The sequence below is a fragment of the Thermobia domestica genome, chromosome 15 (assembly GCF_964235325.1).
Source record: "Thermobia domestica chromosome 15, izTheDome1.hap1.1, whole genome shotgun sequence".
In the NCBI taxonomy this organism is placed as follows: Eukaryota; Metazoa; Arthropoda; class Insecta; order Zygentoma; family Lepismatidae; genus Thermobia; species Thermobia domestica.
Window position 1 is genome coordinate 130,091,134 of NC_137468.1, and position 24,792 is coordinate 130,115,925.

General features: G+C 38.5%; 2 protein-coding genes across 8 annotated transcripts in view; one reads left to right on the plus strand and one right to left on the minus strand.

Annotated features, from left to right (window-relative positions):
- LOC145671234 (uncharacterized) overlaps nt 1-10,396 on the plus strand; it is a 193,557-nt gene extending 183,161 nt beyond the window's left edge. For both annotated transcript variants that reach the window (XM_081740132.1, XM_081740133.1), the window contains exon 3: nt 9,643-10,396. In XM_081740132.1, coding sequence (XP_081596258.1) covers nt 9,643-10,267 — 625 coding nt within the window. In that variant the 3' untranslated portion in view covers nt 10,268-10,396. The remainder of the gene's footprint in view (nt 1-9,642) is intronic.
- Vps13D (vacuolar protein sorting 13D) overlaps nt 1-24,792 on the minus strand; it is a 571,041-nt gene that overhangs the window by 34,017 nt on the left and 512,232 nt on the right. For all 6 annotated transcript variants that reach the window (XM_081740126.1, XM_081740128.1, XM_081740131.1 and 3 more), the window contains 2 exons: nt 11,914-12,096; nt 10,950-11,124 (listed from right to left, as the gene is read on the minus strand). In XM_081740126.1, the coding sequence (XP_081596252.1) occupies nt 10,950-11,124; nt 11,914-12,096 (358 nt within the window). The remainder of the gene's footprint in view (nt 1-10,949; nt 11,125-11,913; nt 12,097-24,792) is intronic.

The window sequence follows — 24,792 nt, forward strand, 5'->3', positions numbered from 1 at the left end:
TATGCTGAATCATTTTTAGCACCAACACAAACACAATATTTCTTAGTTTCTCAGCCCATTTCTTTCGTTTTTCCTCTTCTTTTTCTTCGACTAACGCTACTTTTAGTACTACCAGGTGGCAGCACAATCGACGGAAGGCATACATAAGGCGAACTGTACGGATTTGGATTATCATCATCACTGAACACTAACGCAAAATTTGCGTTCGAGTGAAAAAATGTAAAAAATGTATATTAGATGTAAATTTGGAGCAGTTACATTATACAGTCTCATTGCTGAAAGGCAATGTAAATTCAAATCAAATAAAATCCAATTCGCGTAGCCGCGTTAATCGGCGGTATACACATAATCGAATAATTTGTTATAATAATTACAATTAAAAATGTCCTCTGGCTATTCCGACTCCTTCGTTGTTTCACCAGACTAATAAATCACCAACATCTCCTAGCGGATATGAGAATTATCATTTTCAACTTATATTTTGCGAAAACAATCCTCTCTCGGCAGTATTCTTTGGATACATCTGAAATCGATTTATTGCTAAACTTCGCGTGCACCATGTCTTCTGCTCAATCGTTTCCCTCTTGCAGAGAGGAAGCAGTTTTAAATCGTTTCAAACATATTTCAACTACCTAGCAGGCGATTCAAAATCTGCTGCTTTCACCTATTTTTTTAATTTAATTTATTTATTTATTTATTTATCTTGAGTAGCAACTCTTGCGAGAGTTACACCCACTTATAGAGGGATGGGATAAAATGGTGGAAGGAGGATGTGAATGAAAGGTGAATGCGCTAGGTGAGGTTACTTGATTTATTATATCCTTATTTCTGTATAAAAAGAAAAATATATAATGGGTTATTATGATCTTTGCGATCATAATCATAAGGAAAATTTGAGTGAGCAGACTACAAACGTAAATGAAAAACATAAAATTTAGGTTACATATAACAAATTTAAACAGAAAGAATTACGAAGAAATGACTGAAAGTGCAAAATGGGTGCAAGAGAAACTACGTACATATAAAAGTATGAGTGGGAGTGTAGAAAAGATTGCTGCCGTTTTTAGCGACATGAATGAAAATAATATTAGAATGAGAATGAGGAATGAGGTGAAGTGCAAACACGTCATAACACACAGAGACCGACGAAAACTCATTCAATCCTTCTGTACAAGGGCTGATCTAGGCTAATAAAGACATGTAAACCGTGTTAGTTAAAATAGGACCATTGGGTGTGAAATGATGGGTGAAGATGAGGAAAACGGACATGAAGTTAATACTTTTGGCGAAGGAAGCAGTCCAGATGATCTGGTGGGACAGTATAATCACAGGCGATGAAAACTGAATTCTGAGCTGCCCTTGTCAGTGACAAAGGCACATTCAACAGAATTCACATCTTTAGAATCATACGTATGAAGCACATTAAAATCGGGGTACTGTTCTAATAATGCTGCAAACTCCTGCTGATATACCTGGGAACAGTTGTTCTGTTTCGAATGCAAAGAAAAGTGCAGGTCAAGTCTTGGTATACAAAGCAGCCATGGAGGTATAGCACAAAACTGAAGCACCGAGAGGGCCACACAAATTCGTCGGACAGAAACCCCTCACATGTACCGATATTCAACGGGCGTGTAGCACGAGGACGTGCAGTATAGCGCTCGTAAATCTGCCCATCACGGAGATAAGGTCTACAGAGGTGTTCACGAATAAAACGGAATGCGCAGAATAATTGAGGAGAAATCTCTCATGATGAAACGTTAACAAAGGTTTATTGGACTCCACATAATGACTGGCAACAGGACTAATACGGAAGGCGCTAGTAGCTAGTCAAATACTCAAGTGATGGACTGTGTCAAGTTGTTTCAGCAGTGAGAAGCGAGCAGACGCATAAGAAACACAGATTAGACTACGATATAAGCGGAGCACAACGGTGCGATCAGCACCCCACGTGCGGCGGGATAGTGCGTGACACGAAGATGATTTAGAGCGCGGAGACAAGAGTACCTAAGAGAACGAATGTGCAGTGTCCACGTCAGTTGACAGTCAAAGATCAGACACAGGAAACGGATCACATTAACGAACGACAAATGAGTGTCACGCATATGCAAGTGAGACACAATAACGCAAGTTAGTTGGCGGTAGAAGTGCACACACTGAGATTTCTCAGTTGAAAACTGAAATCATGTCTTGTTCGACCAGCGAGTAAGACGGTTGTAGAGCCAGTTGAAGTTGTTGAGTAATGCCGCGAAGGTATCAGGAACGACAATAAATTACGAGATTGTCAACATAAAACAGACCACGGACAGGAGATGAAAGAACACTGTTGACGGCGATAGCAAACAACGTGACACTAAGTACACTACCTTGTGGAACACCATTTTCTTGGGCAAAGCGTTCTGAAAGAATAAATCCCACACGCACTCGAAAATGTCACACAAGAAGAAAATGCACACTGAATTGAGCGATATGCTCACGAAGACTCCGGTCATATAATTATTTTAATATACTGTAACACTAAGTAGTGTCATACGCCTTCTCTGAGACGAAAAAAATAGCGTTGAGAAAAGCGTCATGAATCTGATCTTCTAGATAAACGATATCGTCAGTAATGTTTCGGAAAGATCGAAATCTAATCTGATAGTTGTTCAAGAGCGAATTAGATTCCAAATACCACACCAGACGCGTTCAAACAGCTTACGGACGCAGATCGTAAGAGCAATAGATCTGTATCTTATGGGACTAGTTGCGACTTTCCCTAGTTTCAAGATGGGAAGAAACAGAGTCTCAGGCCAACAGGGTGGGAAAAATTCCTCTAACCAGATGCTGTTACACAATTGTGATAATGCAAGCAGTGTGTCGCGGGAGAGGTTGCGCAACATTTCATAGGAGATGCGATCAGGTCCTGGGACAATATCCAACGATTCACCAAAAGCAAAATCGAACTCAACAACCGTGAAAGGAATATTACAGTCCTCGCTGTTGGTGGTGCTGAAGTTTAACTGGTTCCGCTCTAACCTTGCCCGAAAATGAGCAAATCCTGTAGGGTAGTGTGCAGACTCAAAGATAGACATAAAGCGGTGGTTCAAAGTAACAGCTATCTCTGAAGGGTTAGTCTTTAACACACATTCACCCATTCACAGATAAACCAGGTACAAATACAGAAAAAATATTACCCTTAACACAGCGAACCTGACGCTCCACTGTAGACACCGGCGTTTGACATCTGAGGGACGAAACATAAGTTTTCTAGCTTTGGCGCTTTGAGAGCTTTACAAGGCGTTGAGCCCGAGCACGCTGAACACGAAATTGCTGAAAATTTTCGCCAGCTTGATGACGATTAAAAGTATCAAGGCCCTGAATAGCCTCACAGATTTCCGCAGACCACCAAGGAATTAGTCGGCGGGGACCGTCGCCATCGCATTCTGGAATGGAACCACAAGGAGCACTGAGAAGAGTCTGCTCGAAAGCCTCTACTTCAACACCTACAGGGAGATCATGACGGTAATGGAGCTCACTGAGTGGAGGAAACTTAGGCCAGTCAGCACGTTTGAAACTGAAGTGTCGGAGAAGAAACTGAGGAAATACAGGGAGACCTTCGACAAATAACGGAAAGTGATCACCGTCACAAAGATTAGAAAGCACGCTCCACGTCAATGATATGAGATCAACAGACCAACACTGTAAATGAAGAGATCGATACAGGAATATGTAACATGGGCAGTGAGAAATGAGTCGGGCTACCGTCTTTCAGCATGAACAACGCAACTCTCTTCAAGAAATCGACCTGACGTGCAGGATCGTAAGTGCGGACAGAGTCCCAAAGATAGTGATAGGCATTAAGATCTCAATAAGCAAGACTGGCGGTTCAAGTTGATGATACAGCTGAAGCAGAAGAGACGCTTTCTTTTAAGCTAAGCTTAGCAGCAGCAGCAGCAGCAGCAGAAATCTTCTCAACAAGTATTAGATCTTGGATACATTTCTCACATCGAAAGGCTAGACAGTCCTGAGACCAAGCAAAATGCACGCCCTTGCAGTTGACGCAAAAGGGCTTGGTCGCTGTATAAAGTTCCACATCATGACTACCCTGGCCACAATTCGCACGAAGAGCAGCATTCGCATTATACGACGTGCTGGTTTGCACGAAGTGTTACACTTTTCAAACAGCGCAGGGGACTGGGAATATAGGGACGGACCTCCAGTCGATAATAACCAGCCATCAAGTAGTTTGGAGATGCAGGTAAACTGAAACTAAGAATTAGTGACTGAGTGGCAATGAGTTCACCTCACTTCTTACTTTTAATGCAAGTTAGCTCTACAACATGTTGGTCAACCAGCATCGACTTAATATTATACTCAGTGGCATGTAGAAGGTCCAGACTTGATATTACACCACGAGAGACGTTCAGGAAATGATGGGGTTCTAGCAACACGTTAACTGGTCCAATGATAGTCAGTTTCGGTGTTTGCTTCTCGTCGAAAGTTTCTACCAATACAGAGTCTAGCCGTAACCTTTTTATATCTTTAACCTGTTCCGCGTTATAAGTAATAACTTTATTAATGAGGAAAGAGGACAATATCTTAATAGCACTCAGACAATTTGCTTCAGCGTTGGCCTTTCCAACACTATCTACAACTTCAGAATATGTCTCATTTTCGTTCGGTTTGGGCTTCTTGCGAGAGGGTAAGCCCGGAAACGAGTTTATACAGGGTGTCTACTGACTTTCATTTTCAAAATTCCAGTATATTTCAGTACTATCTAATACAATAATTTTTTTAAGTTCTTTTGGAATAATCACACTCTTGATGATTTCAGGTTTGTAATTGTTTTACCATCAAAAGAATATTTTATTTTTAATAAATTTAGTTAGCCTTGATTTTTTGAAATACAAATGATTTTTTAACATTTTAAAAGATTCTCCCACTTCACTCATTCCTTTAAATGTCTAATTACACAATGTATACAACTCTTGCTTTGGGAACATTTACAATCTCAATGGAAACAAAATTGTTTCTAAGACTATTAAAATAATTACATATATATATATATATATATATATATATATATATATATATATATATATATATATATCTTGTTTGCAAATTACCAGTTTTATAATTATTCCAGTATGGGGATGAAATTCCAGTATTTCCAGTATCAAAATTAAATTCCAGTATAATTCAAGTATTTCCAGTATCAGTAGACACCCTGTTCATACTTGTAGTGCCCGTAAGAAGTTGGTATTAAATAAAATTTATAAAGAGAAAACGTGTGTGAACGCCGCAACGTCACACCGGGGCGCTTGCGAGGAGAACTTACGCTATTCCCGTGCATATCCGTAAGCACGCCCTCACCGTAGGATCAACGGGAGTTGAAGAAAACCATTGCCGCCCACAGACACGAATGGCCCCGGAAAAAAGAAAAACTGAAACTAAAAGAAACAATTTGTTGAAGAACAACAAGTAAAAAGGACTCTACAAGCCCACAAGAGAAGAAAATGTGTAGATTTTGTTTTATCTTTTTGTGTTTTTATGTTTGATCCTTTTTTATGTTTTAATAGCTTTATTTTTCTTTTTTCTTTTTATATTTTTAAAGACTTGGACACCAGATAGAACAAACACTACATTCACATAACAGCAGGCCGAGATGTATGCACGTCCATCCAAGATGGAGAAAGACGTCCACAGACCATCCACTTACCAAGACTCCCACCAATCGTTTAGCACACCACTCTATCCGATCCCATTGCTACTCATGCGCTTCACTGCTCTGTCCCATGGCTCCGGGTCCATGTGTCTTCCAAACTACAAATCCAACTATCAGAAACATTTCATAGCAAAGTTACCATTAAGAGAAAGCAAAAAATGAAATGAAATGAAATCTTTAGCTTTACGTCCCATAGTTATGCCGGATAGGCTAAAGGAGAGGGTGATGATGAGAAATGAATGAAATGGTGGAATGAAGAAAGTGGGAGGAAACGGGAGAACCCCGAGAAAACCCACGAGCACGGTTTTTGTCCACCACAAAGTCCACACGGCGCGAGCTGGGATCGAACCAGGGACCCCAAGCACCGGAGGTGAACGTTCTACTGCTGAGCCACCGCGATTAAGAGAAAGCGGTCCGCATCCGAGGCTTACCTTTATACTGAGCTCGATCGCAAGGGTGATCGGCCCGGCACAACCCCAAACCTGCAGAACCAGCGGCTAACTGCAGTTTCGAAAAACTGGGCGATGGAAACGCCACATCCCGACGCCGAGGGAAAGAAGAAAGCTATTTCATGCACTTTCCTATTCTTTAATTTCAAGTATTTCCTCAATACATCTAAAGCAATTCGTCGATTTGGTACTCAACGCCTCCGATGATCAGTCTACGCATCACCATAATTTTCGGAAATTTGCTGCTGTTAACGTAACTTGTTAGTTACTTGGTAAATGTTCATACTCCCTATACTATCTCTCATCAAATATACATGAAAGATGTCATATTTTGAGATGAATTATTTTTTTATGTTTCTCCGAGTGCAAGATGATTTCGTTTAAAGTGATTTACCCTGCAATATTTATCATAAGCGCTTATTTATCATAAACCTTAATAAGCGTTTTATCTTATACATCGGATCGTAGCTGGTGACTTCATCATTGGCTGCGTTAAGACAGAAGAAAATGCATAAAACAGTAACTAGGAATGTTATATCCAAAATGTACTATTACAAGTTGGTAATCAATATAATGCATCGTTTTGTAATAACCAATTACGTTTGTCGCGGTACAGCATCCAGTCATTTTGGATAGATTTGGGTAGTGCCATAAGTCTCATTTCGTTCTCACTACTGCAAATAGTCAATTAATGAACAAGTATTTGAATTTCATTCATAATTATGTTACAAGTTGCTGCACTCCCTCATTAATACTGTTCATACAATACTAGTCTGCGGAAGAAGGGAAACGTTCGACATCTTCCTATTAGCTTTTCAAGCACTTATATGTCATACTACGTATAGAAATTCAAGATCTATGTGTTTTAATTTATTCATTTCTTAAATACATACTACTAATCAGTTCTGGTTCTTATTTGTTTCTGCTAAAACACTAAGTTCTCGTTCAAATCAACGCCAAACGAGTTTACGATTAACATGGTGTTCATGAGTATACTCAGGGTTCTGCCGTAACTATCCCACTTTTTCAATTTGCTAATACATGCGATTTCTTGTCCCGGGCTCGACATCCGTGGGCTATTTGCCTCGGACACAAGCCTGAGTAGTACTCGGATCCTGCTTTAAACAGTAGGCCACGTCTCATATAGCCTCGATGCTGGAAAGAAATGTTGATTATTGATTGTTGATCGGTATAGACGTGCTTTAAAACTGCTAAGCGTTTTTAGTGAATTTTAGTGAGATTTTAATGAATGATCTTTTTCCAACATCTTCGGAAATGTAATAAAAGGTGCGCTTTTTTTTCGGTGTTGTGTGATATTGTCTTCCAAGTCCAGAATTTTTATAGTTGTCATCACTTTTCGTTGGAAGAATTCGTTACATTTCCTCAACTGATAGAACTCCAACAATGAAAAAGACATTTCAATTTTATTTAAATGTTTTTTTTTTCATTTATTTGCTATAATTATAAAAGTTGATTTGCTGTGTCATGGCAAATATTAATATATCGGGAACTAATTTACAGTTATCGGGAAACAGTGTGCATACCTGTCCTTTATATTTAAAAAAGTTACCAACAAGAAAAGGACTAAATATTCACAACACTCGTAAACATGCTGAACTAGAAACTCATAGTTTGTGAAGCAGAGGAATTTGCGACAGAACTGGGAATGTTAAAATCTAATGTTTTCATTCTGAAAAGAATTTCCCGAGGAGCTCGATATGCTGTTCCTAAGAAGTTAGCTTCTATCATCACAGATTGTGTAAACCAAAATGACACCTCTGCCTGGAAAAAAAATATTTCTGTTATTATGGACTCCATATACCAACTGAGAGAAAGAATAAATCTCTCATCAATCTTGTGAAAGAGAAGCTAAATTTGTCTTGTCCGCCAACAAATTGCTTCAAAAAGAAGAAAAAATCAGAACTTTCCAAAAGAGTGGCAGCGAAAATTTCGGCTTTTGACACAAAAGGTGCAATTCGATTGCTAAGCTCAGATGACACATTGGTCCCGGTGAACGAGGAGACATAAGCTTCTCGCCAACAAACACCCCACGCCATCTAGGAAACTCTCGTTTCCAGATCCTCCTTTAGCATGTGATCCTGTTTTAACGGTGGATGCTAAGATGGTTTCAAGAGCTATCTACAGTTTTCCCAGTGGTTCAGCTCCAGGCATTGATGGTTTATGTCCACAACATCTAAAGGATTTGATATCAAAATCGGCAGGGGAAGCAGCTGAAATATTATTGGAAAATCTAACGAGGTTAATTAATCTTATTTTGAGTGGAAGAGTGCCTCAAGATATGCGAAAATATTTCTTTGGAGCCACACTTTGTGCACTCCGTAAGAAAGAAGGCGGAGTTCGTCCAATAGCTGTAGGTTGCACCTTAAGAAAATTGGCTTCTAAGCTCGCATGCTTCAGTGTTTATCAGCAATGCTCTTCCTATTTTTAGCCCAACCAATTAGGATTCGCAACGAAAAGAGGGTGTGAAGCAACTATCCATTCAACTTGAACTTTTATCAAGAACCATGAAAATTCACAGCACGTCATTCTCAAAATAGACTATAAAAATGCCTTTAATACAGTGAAATGTGATATCATGTTAAGTGAAATAAAGCAACAGCTCCCTGTCACCTACCGCTTTTTCTGGCAAAGCTATGCTTGTCCATCAATGCTGTTTTTTGGTGAGAAAACAATTCTGTCCCAGGTCGGTTGCCAACAAGGAGATCCCGCTGGCCCAATGCTTTTCAGCTTATCAATCCATCCTATAGTTCGCAAATTATCATCTGAACTAAACTTGTTTTATCTGGATGAAGGTACTTTGGGTGGTTCCCCTCAATCCGTTTTGCAGGATGTGAATATTTTATTAGCAGAGTCTAAACGCATTGGTTTAGAAGTTAATTCTTCTAAATGTGAACTGTTTTACACATCTGTCAAGAGAACCCCACTATTGTATCACAATTTCAACAGTTTCTTTCTGGTCTTCGAACAGTTAATGCGAACCAGTTATTTCTTCTAGGTGCTCTACTGCATGAAACAGGTTACGAAATAGCTTTTAAGGAGCACCTAAATCAGCTTAAAACTGTTGTTGAACGGTTAAAAATTTTACCATCTCACTTGGCATATTTCCTTCTAAAAAAATTGCATAGGTATACCAAGGTTACAATATTTTCTTCGAACTACTCCAACATGGTATATGCCACCTCTACTTCTCCATATGGATGCCTGCCTGAAAAGAGCATTTGAGTCTATTGTAAATATATCCATGAATCAAACACAATGGACACAAGCTAGTCTTCCAATTCGTTTCGGAGGTTTTGTGGTGGACAAACACCGTGTGCGTGGGTTTCCTCGTGGTTCTCCCGTTTCCTCCCACTTTCTTCATTCCACCATTTCATTCATTTCTCATCATCACCGTCTCCTTTAGCCTTACCGGCATAACGTGGGATGTAAAACTCAAAGATTTCATTTCATTTCGTTTTTTCGTTTCAGAGGTTTGAACATCCGCAGAGGCTCCGACCTCAGTCTTCCAGCTTTTGTTTCCTCTTGTTATGGGGTGAGTCCACCCATTTCCAACATTCCCGTTGATGATGTGGTCATTCATCATTTGACAGAAGCAATTGGCGTATGGAAGTTCTTATACGGAAATGATATACCATCCACACTGGAAGTACAGAAAAGCTGGGACAAAATAATCTTAAAATCAATTATTGAACAAGAGCTATTCTTGGATAATGTATTTGATATAACTCGCTTTAAGGCCTTACAAGAAAAAGAATCTGGCGCATGGTTGCAATCAATTCCATCGAGGAATATTGGAATTTTCATGGATAACAATTCTTTTCGTCTTTGTATTGCTTTACGCCTTGGCATGAACATGTGTAAAAAATTTACATGCATTTGTCGGGAGCAAGTCAATGAAAGGTGTTTGCATCCATTGAGCTGTCCCAAAAGTGCAGGCAGAGTGTCCCGTCTCGATGAATTAAATGATATCCTAAAGCGTGCTTTGGCCAGCTCAGACGTGCCTTCAATTTTTGAACAATCAGGTTTATCAAGGGATGATGGGAAAAGACCAGATGGCATCACGTTAATCCCCTGGGAAAAGGGCAATATCTAGTATGGGATGCCACTTGTGTTGATACTTTTGAAGCTTCTCATATCGTATCAACATCTAAGGAAGCTGGAAGAGCGGCAGAAACAGCGTGCAGACGAAAACATTTAAAATATACATGCTTAAAAGAGGACCATATTTTCATTCCCTTTGCTGTTGAAACAATGGGTGTTTCCAGCAAAGAGGCAAAGAATCTAGTGAAACAAATTGGTTCACAGCTGGTTGTGAAAACAGGGGATCCACGGAGCAAACAATTTTTAATACAAAGACAGTTTAGCAATTCAGCGGGGAAACGCAACTTGTATTTTTAAATCATTCCCCTCTGCTCCTATTATGGAAGAAGTTTTTTTTATCTTAAATAGTTGTAGGGGACATTGAGGACGAAGATCGGCCTAAGTACCAAGAACATTAATTCTTTTAATCCAAATTTCTAATACTTGTACTTCATTTGTATCAATAGTTTACTACATATTATTCTATGTATAGTATTGTGATGTAATCAGTATTATATGTGCATTTTTTCTCTTGGCGCACTAGTGGCTGTATACTGTTATGCCAATAAAATTCCAATCACTCAATCAATGCCACTTTCATTTATCATAGTCTCCTTTAACTTTCATTTCTGTTTAAATTCCTATTTTTATCACATGCAGACCTGATGTATACATAATTAGTCTAAAGCTAGTACCTGTTACTTTGGCAGCTGAGTTTGACAATCCATGTGTAACATTTTTGACAAGTGCTCCAACATTTCCTTCATAGAGTAATCCAGAAACACCTTCTGACACATCATTCACAAATCCCAATGGATTACCAAGAAAATCAACAGAGCCTAAGATTATGGCAGCCTGCCATTTCAATTCCTGTTGAAAATAAAAATAATAGTATAAAAAGTTATGCTCACAAACAGAACTAAATTCTTAGAGAAAGAATTACATAATTTAATTGATAAAACAAGGTTTTAAGGACACTAAATAACCTTAAAAATGAGGTATTAAAAACAACCTAAGTTCACACTTCCGACATGTAAAATAATGAAAAATATTTTATTATATTAAACCACGAAGAGGCCAGTACTTAGTAAGTAAAATACAGGATAATATCTCCATTATTTTGCACTTAGGATATAATAAGTTCAAAACCACTAGCAGATGTAATAAATAAAAGCTGTGAAACGGAATATGGAATGAACAAATTCAAAAAAACCACAATATTGGTAAATAACTCTACACTGCTAATTAAAACAAGAACGCGCAACACAGCGAAAAAGATAAATAAATAAAAATAATAAAAAAAACCTATGTTCCAAATTAACAGTGATAGCATTTTCAACATTTTATTTTGCGGCTAATTCTTAAAGTACGATGTCGTCTCCCTTAGCCTAAAGGGCACAATCATGCGACATTAAACTGTACGATTTCATTTCTTGAAGTACGATGTCTACAGTCACAATAGTTTAGCAGTTAGGCCGGTTTCTATCTTTATAAAAAATACATTGAATAGACTGTCCTAACCTTCATTTAAACTGAAGATACCAGCTTCAAAGGTAGCTGCTGAATTGGACAAAAAATAACATGCGAGTTTATATTAAACTATAACTAAACATTTAGCCTTTTGAGGAATCGAATCCGAGTCATGCTAATATTAATTACCTCTCTATAATGCTTAATGATATCCTTTATCAAAAACTGACTGCTTTCAAATGGATGATGCCGTGTAAATGGATCTAATTCGACATTTGCATCTGCGAATTTTATCAATGTTAGACCTAATTTTCTCTTAATAGCTCGCAACTGAGGAGGTAATTTGCTGGATGTTATCACACTAAGTTTAACCTGTAATGAAAGATAAATATATATATAATTAAGAATAATTCGCAAAATAAGTGGATGCACAGGAACTTTTTATTATTTACTTCATTTCATATTTGAATTCTGAGTGCAGAAACTTTAACATTTTCCTCAAAACTAACCAGTAAGGACGGTAAGAACATCAACTTTATGAGTTATTGTTAGCAGTCACTATATTATCAACTAAAAAATAAAAAATAAAATAAAAATCTCGCCATCTGGTATGTGTTGATTATAACTTAAACGTTAATTAAATTATTTCTTCTACCAACAATTCAACCAGAAATCTACACAAGATGTTCTACCAACAGAGAGCTCTTATTTTGCACTTCTCCAATATTTTAATATATAATATCTTAATATATAAAAGAGACTGTAGTTCATCATTAATTAACTACATGCAATCGAATACAAGATTTTGTCTGTTGCAAACTAAGTAACTTATTCCTTATAACAATTTCATGACAAACTCTTAATCATTCTAATATTTTTATTACAACATAAGAACTATGACAAAGCCAATAAATATAATGAACTTTGATTGATTGAGATATTTAACGATGACGTCAGTAGTGGGACTGTTTCTCGTCCAGATAATGCAAATGGTCAACACATTCTGTGCATTGAAAATTCAAAACAGAACTTCTTAAAAAAAATGGAAATTCAAGTAAAAACTAAGACATAAAATCAAAATAAAATTCAAATTAAATGTACCACTGATAAAAGAATATAGTTAAATACCAAAATATATGAGAGATAATTAGAAAATAAGTAAAAAAAAAAAAAAAAAAAAGTAATACTAGCAACACATGACAGGAAAAATATAAGAATAAAACTTCAGAGCACGTTCACAACTTCAATCTCATGAAAAAAACGTGACGATAAGATCACTAAATATCGCATCAAGTTCTAAAATCTCATTAAGATTTTTAGGTAGCCGTAAACATTCTCTGAAATCTGAATATTCTGGATATTCTAGAAGAGTGTGCCGAATACTCTGTGGAACAATACAATCTTCGCAATATGGATGGTTAACACCGCTCTAAAAAAGAATAAGTGAGTGGTAATGTTCGATACGAAAGCTTGTAAGGATCACTTCAGCTCTGCGAGTAGTACACGACGTCTACCAATTGCTCAAAGAAAGTTTTACTGAGTAAAGCTTAATTTCCTTGGCCTGGTTCCAATATCCTTGCCAGTAAGAGGCGTATCCGTTCGACGAAATAGCTATGGAGGTCAGAATACAGGAAAGGGAGGCCTAGTGCGACATTTGCCAATGTGGCGTTTCCCGAATGCCAAAGTGTGCAGCACCTAGCAGACAACAATAACACAGTTTTGTTGCTGTAGCTAATGACATCTCTCAAGAATCTTACACTAGGGGGTATTATGTGAATATATTCTAAGGCTTATTATAACGCTTTTTGAGTCAGTTCAGATAAGCACACAACACAGAGAAAGCTGACAACACGCGTGACCGAGAGCAAGCTTAAATACTGCTAGATCTGCAGTAAATATTGAACACAGCTGAGGCATACTGAATTCCGTACTGTCCACGTCTGTGTGGAAAGCACAGCCACAGAATTTTCACTTGTTGAACCATTCGTATGAAATATTAAAATTGAAGTTCTATTTCAGCTACGCTAATGCTGATATTTGTTGGTATTTGTGTGCTGTTTGGTATGTGATTACAATCGTAGGTCGAGCCAATGGTAACACTGAACGACGAAATAATCCACCAAGAAAACTATCAATTCCATGCCATGCTTGATATGAGGTTCTAACCTAAACAATTTCTACTCTAGATAGTACTTGCCTCTTGTAGTATCTTAAATAAGGTTCAGTCATGACGACAACGACGGAAGTGAAGTTTAGTGCACGCTATTCTGAATGTAAATAGCACACGAAGACCTGTGCTGCTATTTATATCGATTTTATTTGGTCACGTTGGGACATAATGTGTAGGATTAAATATTTACACAGCATGACTTTCAAATGTATCTATTCACAGGATCTATGTTGATAATACGTAGCAATGGAACCATTATCTCTTGAACGACGACAGATTCAATGATGTCACAATATACATACATTTGTGACGGTACACCACGACGTACATGTAGTATATATTATCTTTCTTGCTTACCTTTAAAGTCACTTTTCGGTTCAAATTTTAGCATTAAATTAACACGTAGCGAGAACTGCACACACATATTAATTTGATTATAGGGATAACTTATTAAACACAGATTATTTGTTGAATCATAAGAAATGCGTAAGTTTGTTGTTTCATGATATGAATTAAGTACACTAACAAGCTCACGAGTATAGATATAAAAACGTATGGGAATCATCAGAGTTCAATGACTCCGTATCTGCTACTGACTTATGTTCTATTCGATTAATGTTCAAGTAATATTCGAACACAGAATGTGGGTAATAAATTTCCACTAATGCGACATCCCATATCTGAAGAACCTCTATACGACATTGTAATTTTGTAAGTATGAAGTCAATATATTTTCTGGGAAATAGTCTATGAAACTATTACTGGGAAGAATAACGTAAAAAATATTGATCAAGCTCCGTTTCTCCTCTTCTTTAATAAAAAATGCTGGTATCCACGAATTAAAGAACGAAGGATAATCTTTTCATTTGACGGAATACTCCTTTCTGAGACCATTCTTTCTTGTATGCACTGTTTTATCGATTAAGAACATTGACGGAAGAGGCATTGACGATTTTTCCTGTGAAAAGAACATCAATGTATTAAAATTTAAATCTTCTAGTCGGTAAACAGGGGTTTTCTCGATACATTAGCTTAACTTTAAAAATTATCAACGTCCAGTTCTCAAGGTACCCCTAACCAATGATGAAGTTTAATATATATATATATATATATATATATATATATATATATATATATATATATATATATATATATATATATATATATATATATATATATATATATATAACTAATTTGTAGATTATCACCAACAGATAAATCTGTGTCTTGCTGCGAACATCGAAGGTCCTTTTTGTACTGGTTATGCCACACCGCCATATCTTTTAGACACTTTTGCTGGTAATTTTAACACTGGAATGTCGACTTTCATTATATGCTTTTACAAGCAATGGTAATACTTTAACATAGGAGTACGTCTGATCCATATCCAATGTTTGAAAGTCTGATAATAAGTTTCTGAAGACGACATCTGAATCCTTTGTAGTTATATATTATACGTGATTTTTCTTGAGACATTTTTGAACTGTTTTATTGGTAAGTTCATTTCCTTTGTCACTACGTAAAACAATCTGTTTTCTCTCCTGAACAATTATTTCAAAAGTTCTCTGTATCATTGACACTTTTTGACTTTAGTAGTTCAGCAGTACAACTATACCAACTAAATACATAAACCACTGTAAGTATATAATGATATTTGTCATTATAGTTTTGAAACGATTGTAAATTACTGAAGTTACATTTCCACTGAACGTCAATATTGCTCACAAGATAAAAATCTCTAGTAAAACGATGACGCACCATTCGGTGTATGTATAACTAAAGTTTTATTTTTGCTAACGGTACATATTTTCCAGCTGCTAATCTTTTTTTTTTTTTTTTTTTTCAACAGAAAATGATGCTGGATGTTTTCAGTTGTAGTACACGTTTTTCATGGCTTGTACATTGATCATTGAAGAGTTACCTTTTTCTTGCACTCTAAAACATCATATTTGTCGTCGTCGTCTGAAGAAAATAATTTTGAAGCTAGTGGTGCTATCGTTCCAGACGATTTATTAAGATTTACAACATATGTAAGTCTTCGTGGATTGCCAATTAATTCTTGAGAAGTGCTTTATGTTGTGAGATGATTACAAAACAATTTCCAGTCTTAAGGATTTGTTAAGTTTTCTCGGTCGAGCCACATTACAAATTAAATCTACAATGTTGAATCCTCGAACCGACTGGTCATTGATACAGTCTTTTTGGGATTACACTATCTTGCGTTTATAATTGGAATAGTAGTTTTGCATCTTGTTTAACATGATCACTTTTAGGACATCTTGATCAGGTTTCATCGAAGTAATTCAAGTAGACATTGGTGCTTCTTGTTTAAATACAATATAACGATAACTCTATGGTATTCTAATGTATTGAGTTTGCTTTTTTCATCACTCGCATATGATGTTTAATAATGACTGCATTTCTTGCTCGAGATTGGACTGCCGTTTTTGTCACATTAGTTAACACATGTATTGGTTGAAGCATTTCTGGAGGCACTAAAACTATTTTGTAATGCCAGTAAGTATCCTTGTTGGTATATAATCAATTCCTTCTTGTTGTCGAATGACATTGCTCTGTCCGCACGGTAGCGGAGTGTGTTCTTGTGACGTCTCACTCTTGCTTTCTGAGTATTTGTCAACGGAACATTGCTTCAAGATATCAAAGCAACATTCACAAATACTTTATATTAGAGAATCATGTGCATTGGCAATTCTAGCTTTACATAAATGTGGTTTAGCATTGTGCAGAGCACTTACAAGATTAGGGTGTAGGAGACATCGTAATAGGCTAAATCATAATTTTACGTGGACACTAATTTAACGTTAAGTCTTTATTTAGATGTACCGATTTAAGTGACCGGGAAAATATCGGTGCGAAATCGTATATAATCGGGTGTCTCTTATTCGAGATCAACCAACAAGTACTGATTGATTGATTGAGAATTAATGCCACTTTCCACGCCACGATCAACACCACTGTTGTAAATTTAAAATAAATAAAGAAATAAAGAAATAAAATACATCAAAACATAACAAAAATACTACTGCAAAAGAGAAATAAAAATCTAAAAAAAGATAAAATAATAAATATGTAAGAACAAGTATACAACAATAACAAATTTATAACAATGCACATCAATAACAATAAATAATAATAATAGTAACAATAGAGAAAATGTATAAGAATAACAACAACTACTAATAACAGTAACTATAAAAAAAATATATAACAATAACACTAGTAAAAAATAATAAACATCAGAAATCAACGTTTGAGGGGAACCTTTCAACGTGGGCCAGGTATTATAAACTCAGTATCCATTAGTTCGTCTTCCACTATGTCAGATTTCAAAGAAACTGCTGGTGGCTAAGGAACAGGTGGCGATTTTTTTTTTTTTTTTTTTTTTTTTTTTTTTTTTTTTTTTTTTTGAAGGACCGAGGCAAAGTTTGAGACCGGCGATATAAGGTGAGAGGCGAAGAGCTGGAGTTCACTGCAGACCAACATTAATACAAACACATAGAAGTTTGGGAGGTGGGGATAGTGCATGCGACTGGGCTCTGAATTTCTGGACTTTTGTCGGGGTCAGGATCAGTTTGGGTGGAAACCTCGGACGTATGGGTTGCTACAGATTTACAAGTAGCAGCTGCAACAGTAGCAAAGGGCACAGAAAGTAAGGAGGGAATGCTTTCTTTTAAGCTACGTTTATCGGCAGCAGAGATATTCTCGACAATCATTAGCTCGCCGATACGTTTCTCGTGTTGAAAGACTTGCACAATGCCGAGACTAAGCAAAATGCTTACCCTTGTCACGAAAGAGTGGGTCACTATACTGGGTCCCGCACCATGATTACCCTGGACACATTTCGCACAAGAGCAGCATTCGGATTACACAACGTCCTGGTGTACCGAAAGTGTTGATATTTGAAACAGTGCATGAGACACTGGGAATATAAGGACACTGGGAATATAAATCGATAATAACCAGCCTTCATATAGCTCGGAAGTGCAGGCAAACCGAAAGTAGAATTAGTGACTCAGTAGCAATGAGTTCACCTGACTGCTTACTTTTAATTCGAGTTACATCTACATGTTGGTTAGCTACCTCCAATTTAATCTCCTCTCAATGGCATTGAGAAGTTCCAACATGATATCACACCGCGAGAGACGTTCAGAAGACGAAGGGGTTCTACCAACACGTTAACTGGTCCAATTTTAGTCATTTGAAGTAGCTTTGCTGTTTGCTTCTTGTCGACTCTTTCCACAAATAAAGAGCCATTCCGTATATCTTGATATCTTTAACTTGTCTGGCATTATAAGTAATAACTTTAACTAGCAGGGCACTAATGTTGTCCGAATGATTGAATATGATACAAAATTAAAAATATTTAAGGCTAGCAAAGTAGTTTTAATAATACGTTAATAATAACTTTTATTAAGAATTTCTCGAATTTAAGACGTCCTCGAATCTAAGACGCAACTCGATTTCGCTGGGTTAAATTAAGGAAAAATAGTAATATGTTCCGTTTTTACTATTAACTAAAGCGCTCTTTGATATTGGTCATTTTTGGTGACTTACATATATCCCCTCCCCAAGTTGCGGGGCACGGCATCGAAAGTATCATTGTTCACCTCAGCGACCGCAAAAGCTATAGATTCGTCACTAATATCGATCATTTTCAAATGTCTCTCCCTCTCCCTTAAGTTACACGTCAAAGTGATATGACAAAAACCATCTCACAAGTAACACTTCACATCGTTGCTGCCGGTCTGACGCTAAACTATACATTTTCGGAAAGAACTAGTCCTAAATAGGATAACTACACAGTGCGACGGTCAGACGTTGCCGCGTTCAGGACTTATGGAGCGTCAAACATTAACATGGGGTTTATGAGAGTAACCATAGCAGTCGTATTATTTCATGCTAATTCGTCTTGCATTTGAACTCTGTGCTAACATGTGTGTTGTAGCAGTCGTATTATTTCATGCTAATTCGTCTTGCATTTGTACTCTGTGCTAACATTTGTGTTGTTTTTGTGTTTTTTAGGTATGCGTTGTAAGATGGATCCGAAAGTGGTCGTTTGGGCTCTGGTGGCCGAGATCGGGACAAATGAGCGCAATCCAAATTTGGAAGAGCAAAGGATGGTGGCACACATCAAGTCTCTTTTGACCAGCGGGATGGAAGTCGTTGAAGAGATTCGTACGCTCGGCTTCGGTGACAGTGATGGTGACCAGGGGGACGGAGACATGGATTTTGGAGACGAGGAAGACCAAGAGCAGGAGGATGCAGAGATGCCTTCGTCATCGCAGCAGTCTCATACGTCTTCCGCATCTGGCTCATCAGCGTCAGAATACCTGCCCTCTCCTGTGAAGAAGCCGAAGTTCCAGGATCAGCCTCCAGAAGACTCCAAAATGACACCAGAGCAGTGGCGCGAGTACAAGGCAAAAGCCTATGCCTACTGGACGGTAAATCCAAAAACAGGTAGGCCTTGGAACACAAAGACCGGTCGTGCTACCCACTCGACTCTGCAGAATCAGTTCAGGTATATTCGGAACATTGGCGTGCTACGTCACTTTGGGGCAACACAAGGCAAAGATGACAAGAAGACGCTGATGGCAGAGATCAATGAGGCAGTTCGGGGCATGTTCGCGGAGAAACAGCACACTGCTATCATTCACGATCGAACGTTGCGAATTTGGGCTAGGCAAACAGCTAATGAACTGGACCCTAACAAGAGTCTCAAGTTCAAGGCATCACCGTCGTGGGTGTACAGATTCAAGAAGCGCAACAACATCGTGGACCGTGCAATCACCCACAGGGTCGGCAGGACCTGGCAACTGAAAGAGTTGGACTTGCAGCAGCAGGCTGATGCTTTCGTATTAGCGACTCGCGAGCTCATTGCAAGCGAAAGCATCCCACCAACGCAGGTTGCCAATGCAGATCAGAGTAGCTTCAAGAAGTTGTTGCAGAGTACTCGCACTCTCCGTACCAAAGGAACAACAGTCGTGCGAGCGGTTGTGGGATCCATGAGCGCAACAACCCACAGCTACATGATCATGCCCGTGATCACCATGGCCGGAGAGATTCTGCGGCCGATGTATGTACTGGTGTCGGAACCAAGTGGAAAGTTTCCGGGAAACAAGCCTGCAGATCCACCGAACATCAAATCATTTGCTGGCAAAACGTCCAACATGAACAGGGACGACCTTAAGGACTTCTACGAGCAAGTGTTCTGGCCAAGCATGCCTGATGATCGGAAGAAGATCGTTTTGCTATTGGACTCGTGGACTCTGAACAAGGACGACAATCTATCGAACGCACTGAAGCCTGCCGACGTTGCGTTGCACAAGAGACTGATTCCTGGTGGTTGCACTGGAAAGATTCAGCCTTTAGATGTGCATTTCTTCCGTCAGTACAAGTCCTTTGTACGCTTTGTGACCGACACACTGGCCATGGACAGTGTCATGGATATCTGGCATCGCGATCGATTCCTGGCACTACAGTCGTTTTCACTCTACCAGTTCAGCGCACCCCGATTCAAGAACCTGATCCGGTACGCTTTCCACAAGGCTGGCTATCTGGACGAGGAGCCGGGAATGTGGATCTCTCCGCACGAGTACTGCTTTGACTCCCTCGACGAAGGTGACGTGTGCTTCACGTGCGGCGAACTACCGTTCGTCAAGTGTGCACACTGTGAGCGCACTCTTTGCATCTCTCATGCTCTGTTCGACGATTTGCACATTGATTGTACCCTTTAACTTACGCAAACAAGTGCTCAATCAGACAACGTCGATTCAAACGTCACAAACCTTGTGTTCTTCTTCGTTTCCTGTAACTCTCATAAACCCCATGTTAATGTTTGACGCTCCATAAGTCCTGAACGCGGCAACGTCTGACCGTCGCACTGTGTAGTTATCCTATTTAGGACTAGTGCTTTCCGAAAATGTATAGTTTAGCGTCAGACCGGCAGCAACGATGTGAAGTGTTACTTGTCAGATTCGAACTTCATCTAAGTTGATGAAAATTTGATCATCTCCTCCTCCTCCCCCTTCTATACGTTGCATCGTAAAGTTAAATGATAAAAAATTATTTCAGGCCCGAATATCATGTATGTTGAAAATCTGATCAAGATTAGTTTAATGATTAAAATTATCCCAGGCCCGAATATCATGTATGTTTAAAATTTGATTTATTTTTTTTTTTTACGTATGTCCGCCTTCCCCTCCCCTACATTGTGACGTCAAAGTAAAATGAAGGAAACATCCCAGGTCCGAACCTTATCTATGTTGAAAGGTTGATCGAGATCGGTCGAGTGGTTCAAGAGTTATTCAGTTTTATTCATTTTCATATATTTACCCTCCTCCCCTCCTCTAAGTTCTACTATAATGAAATAATAAAAAAAGTTCCTAGGTTCGAACTTCATCTATGTTGAAAATTTGATTGAGATCGATCGGATGGTTTAAGAGTTATTAACTCAAGAAACATGGTCATTTTTATTTTTATATTTATTGATTTTTGTATATCTCCTCCTCCTCCCCATCTCCTACGTTGTTCCGTCAAAGTGAAATGGTAAAATTTATCACAGGCACGAACGTCATCTATGTCGAAAATTTACTTGAGATTGGTCGTTTGGTTCAAGAGATATTGTTTTATTTATTTTTTTTATAATTCCCCCTCCTCTCGCTCCCCTAAGTTCTACCGTCAAAGTGAATAGCTAAAAGCATTACCTGCCCAGAACTGCATCTACGTCAAAAATTTGATCGAGATCGGTCGGGTGGTTCAAGAGATTAAGAGTCACAAACATAATCACTTTCAATTTGGATCTGTTTTTTTTTTCTTTCTTTTCTTTTTTGTTCTCAGACACATGTATTAATCAATAGACAATGAAGAATGGGAACAAGCTCTTAATAGCACTCGGACAATCTGCTTCAGCATTGGTACTACCAACATCTTTATACTTAATTACATAATATGAGACAACAGGTAGCATGAAAATTGTCTTTTCCACGTGTACACTATCTGAAACTTGAGAATATGTCTCATTTTCGTTTTGCGAGAGAGTGAGCCCGGGTAAGATTTTAGAGATATTTTAGTAGCCATGTAAAGTTGGCATTAAATATATACTTATAAAAGAAAAAACGTGTTTGAACGTAAATTGACACCAGAGCGCTTGCGAGGAGAACTTACGCTACTCCCCTGGCTATCCCATAAGCACGCCCTCACTGCAGGATTAGCGACGACGCGGTCAAGGGAAATGAGGGTGGAAGAAAACCATTCCTGTCGATAAAAACGCGGCCCCGGAAAGAGAAAAACTGGAAAAAAAGAAACAACCTGTTGAACAACAATAAGAATAGCAAGAACAAAAAGAGGACTTCACCAGCCCACAAGAGAATAAAATGTGCAGATTTTTAAAAACATTTTGTGCTTTTATTATTATTTTTACTTTTTTGTTTTAATACTTTTTTATTTTTATTTTTTTGATTTTTTAAAATATTTTCAAAGACTTCGACACCGGAGAACATGAACACTGAACGCACACAACAGAATGGAATAGGTGCACGTCTACCCCAGATGGAGAAAGACATTCTATCCCAGATAGTGAAAGACGTTCACGGACCATTTACCTCCCAAGACCCGCATTAATGATTTAGGATACCACTCCCTCCGATCCCGCTGATTGCTCATACACTTCACTCCTCCGTCCCATGGCTCCGGGTCCATGTGTCTTCCAAATTACAAATCTAACTATCAGAAACAGGCCATAGCAAGGTTGGCGTTAAGAAAAAGTAGTCCGCATCCGAAGCTTATCTTTACATTGTGCTCGATCGCAGGTTTTTAAATGCCAGGTGATCGGCTCACCGCAACCCTCAACCTGGAGAACCAGTGACTAGTTGCAGTTCCGAAAAACGGCGATGGAGGCGCCACATCTTAACACTGCGTCTACAAGAATGCCGAATACATTCTCGCCCTCACACACGATGCAATATTCACAATGCTGACGGTTAATGACACATCTTCAAATAATTGAGTGAGATGAGAATGTTCGATGGGACCGATTCCATTTCAAATCGTCCAGACGGTTGTATGCTTCGGTGGAGGTCCAAAATTCGTCTATTGGTCCAATAGGAATCGCGCAATTCACTCGCAATGTTACCAACTTTGATGAAATTTTTGCTGACTTCAAACACTTTTTTTCTCTTCTCACGAGCAATATCAACCATCTGCTTCTAGCATCGAAATCTACTCCATAAGGTCTTTTGAAAATGTAAAGGACTTACGTTTCTGATTATTACATCCCACGTTATAGCATGATGAAAAGCTGAAAATTTCATTAGAACGCCATGTTTGGACGCCATTTTCTAAAAAACCACACCTTTTAGAAATCTGAATTTTTTACATGTATTGGAGAAGTACTTAAGTATTTAATATCCGTTAACCGTTCATGCGGCTGCAGCCCCTAACATTCGCAATTAATTATTGAAATTTCGATTTTTGTACTTGAAATGTAAATATTTCCTATGGGCGTTTAGATTCTATGCACAAGGCGAATTGAAAGGGAGTTTGAAAATTTTGAGAGATGAATCCTGATATCAAATCCAGTTAAAAAGTTCCTATAAACATGAGTCGAATTCCGCTTCGTTTTCGAGTTACAGTTTCTAACTCGGGACCCAAAATAGGCCTGGGACAATAGAAAATAAAATACATATATATTTTGCGTTAAATCATAAACTGTGTGTTAAAGCTTTGATCAAGTTCAGAAAGTTGATTTGTATCAATATGATGATTTTTACGTGCGTTCCAATTCGGTTGGCAGTGTTGCCAACTTGGTACAACTTTTATTTGTTTCTAAATGACACTACGTGGTTTTTATTTTATATTTGGTATTCATTAATGATTGTAAACATCACATGAAGCACAATTTTCCCCACACGAGGTAGTCTATGGCGTTTTCTGAGTTCTGAGTATTTAGGACATTCAAAAAGAATGTGAGGAATACTCAGTGGGACGATATATTCTTCACAATATGGACAGTTCAGATCACATAACAGATGATCATGCGTCAGATGAAAGTGTCCGATGCGTAGACGCGCCAAGAGCACTTCATCTCAACAATTAGGCCCTGAAGACATCTGCCAGTCCCCAAGAAGCGGCTTTATTGCATGGAGTTTATTGTCATTTTCCAGGTCCCAATACACTTGCCAATGAGAGTGCATCATGGTGTGAAAATAGCTACAGAGATCGGAGCAGAGAAGACTGTGCTTCAAGGCAACCTCAGCAGCCAATACGGCGTTCTTCGGAGCTGTCAGCGCGTTCGTTTCCCCGAATGCCGACATGACTCGGCACCCAACAAATAACGACGACACAACGCTGTTGGTGTAGCTGATGGCATCTCATAAGAATATGCTGAACAAGGGCGTTCTCACTGAAGACATTCTGTAGGCTCAGAATAACACTTCGCGAATCGGTGCACACCAGCACTCGACGTAACGAAAGCGTAAGAACGTATCGAGGGCAAGCTTAATGGCAGTTAATTCAGCAATATGTATTGAACACAACCGTCTGTATAGAACAGATTAAAATCGGGGTATTGCACAAATAGTGCGGCAAACTCCTGCTTGTACACATGGGAACCAGTATACGGCTTGGGATGTGAACACAATCGTAAATCAAGTCGTGGTGGACGAAGCAGCCGTGGTGGGACCACAATAGAGTAAAGTAACGACAAAGGGGGCCACACGAAATCGTCAGGAAGGAAACTCTCACACGCGCGGATATACCATGGGCATGTAGAGCGAGATGTGGAGCATAGCGTTCGTAAACCAGACCACCACGTAAGGGGCGCTCAGGAATACAGCGCACATGCATAGAATAATTAAGGAGAAGCCTCCCACGACGATATG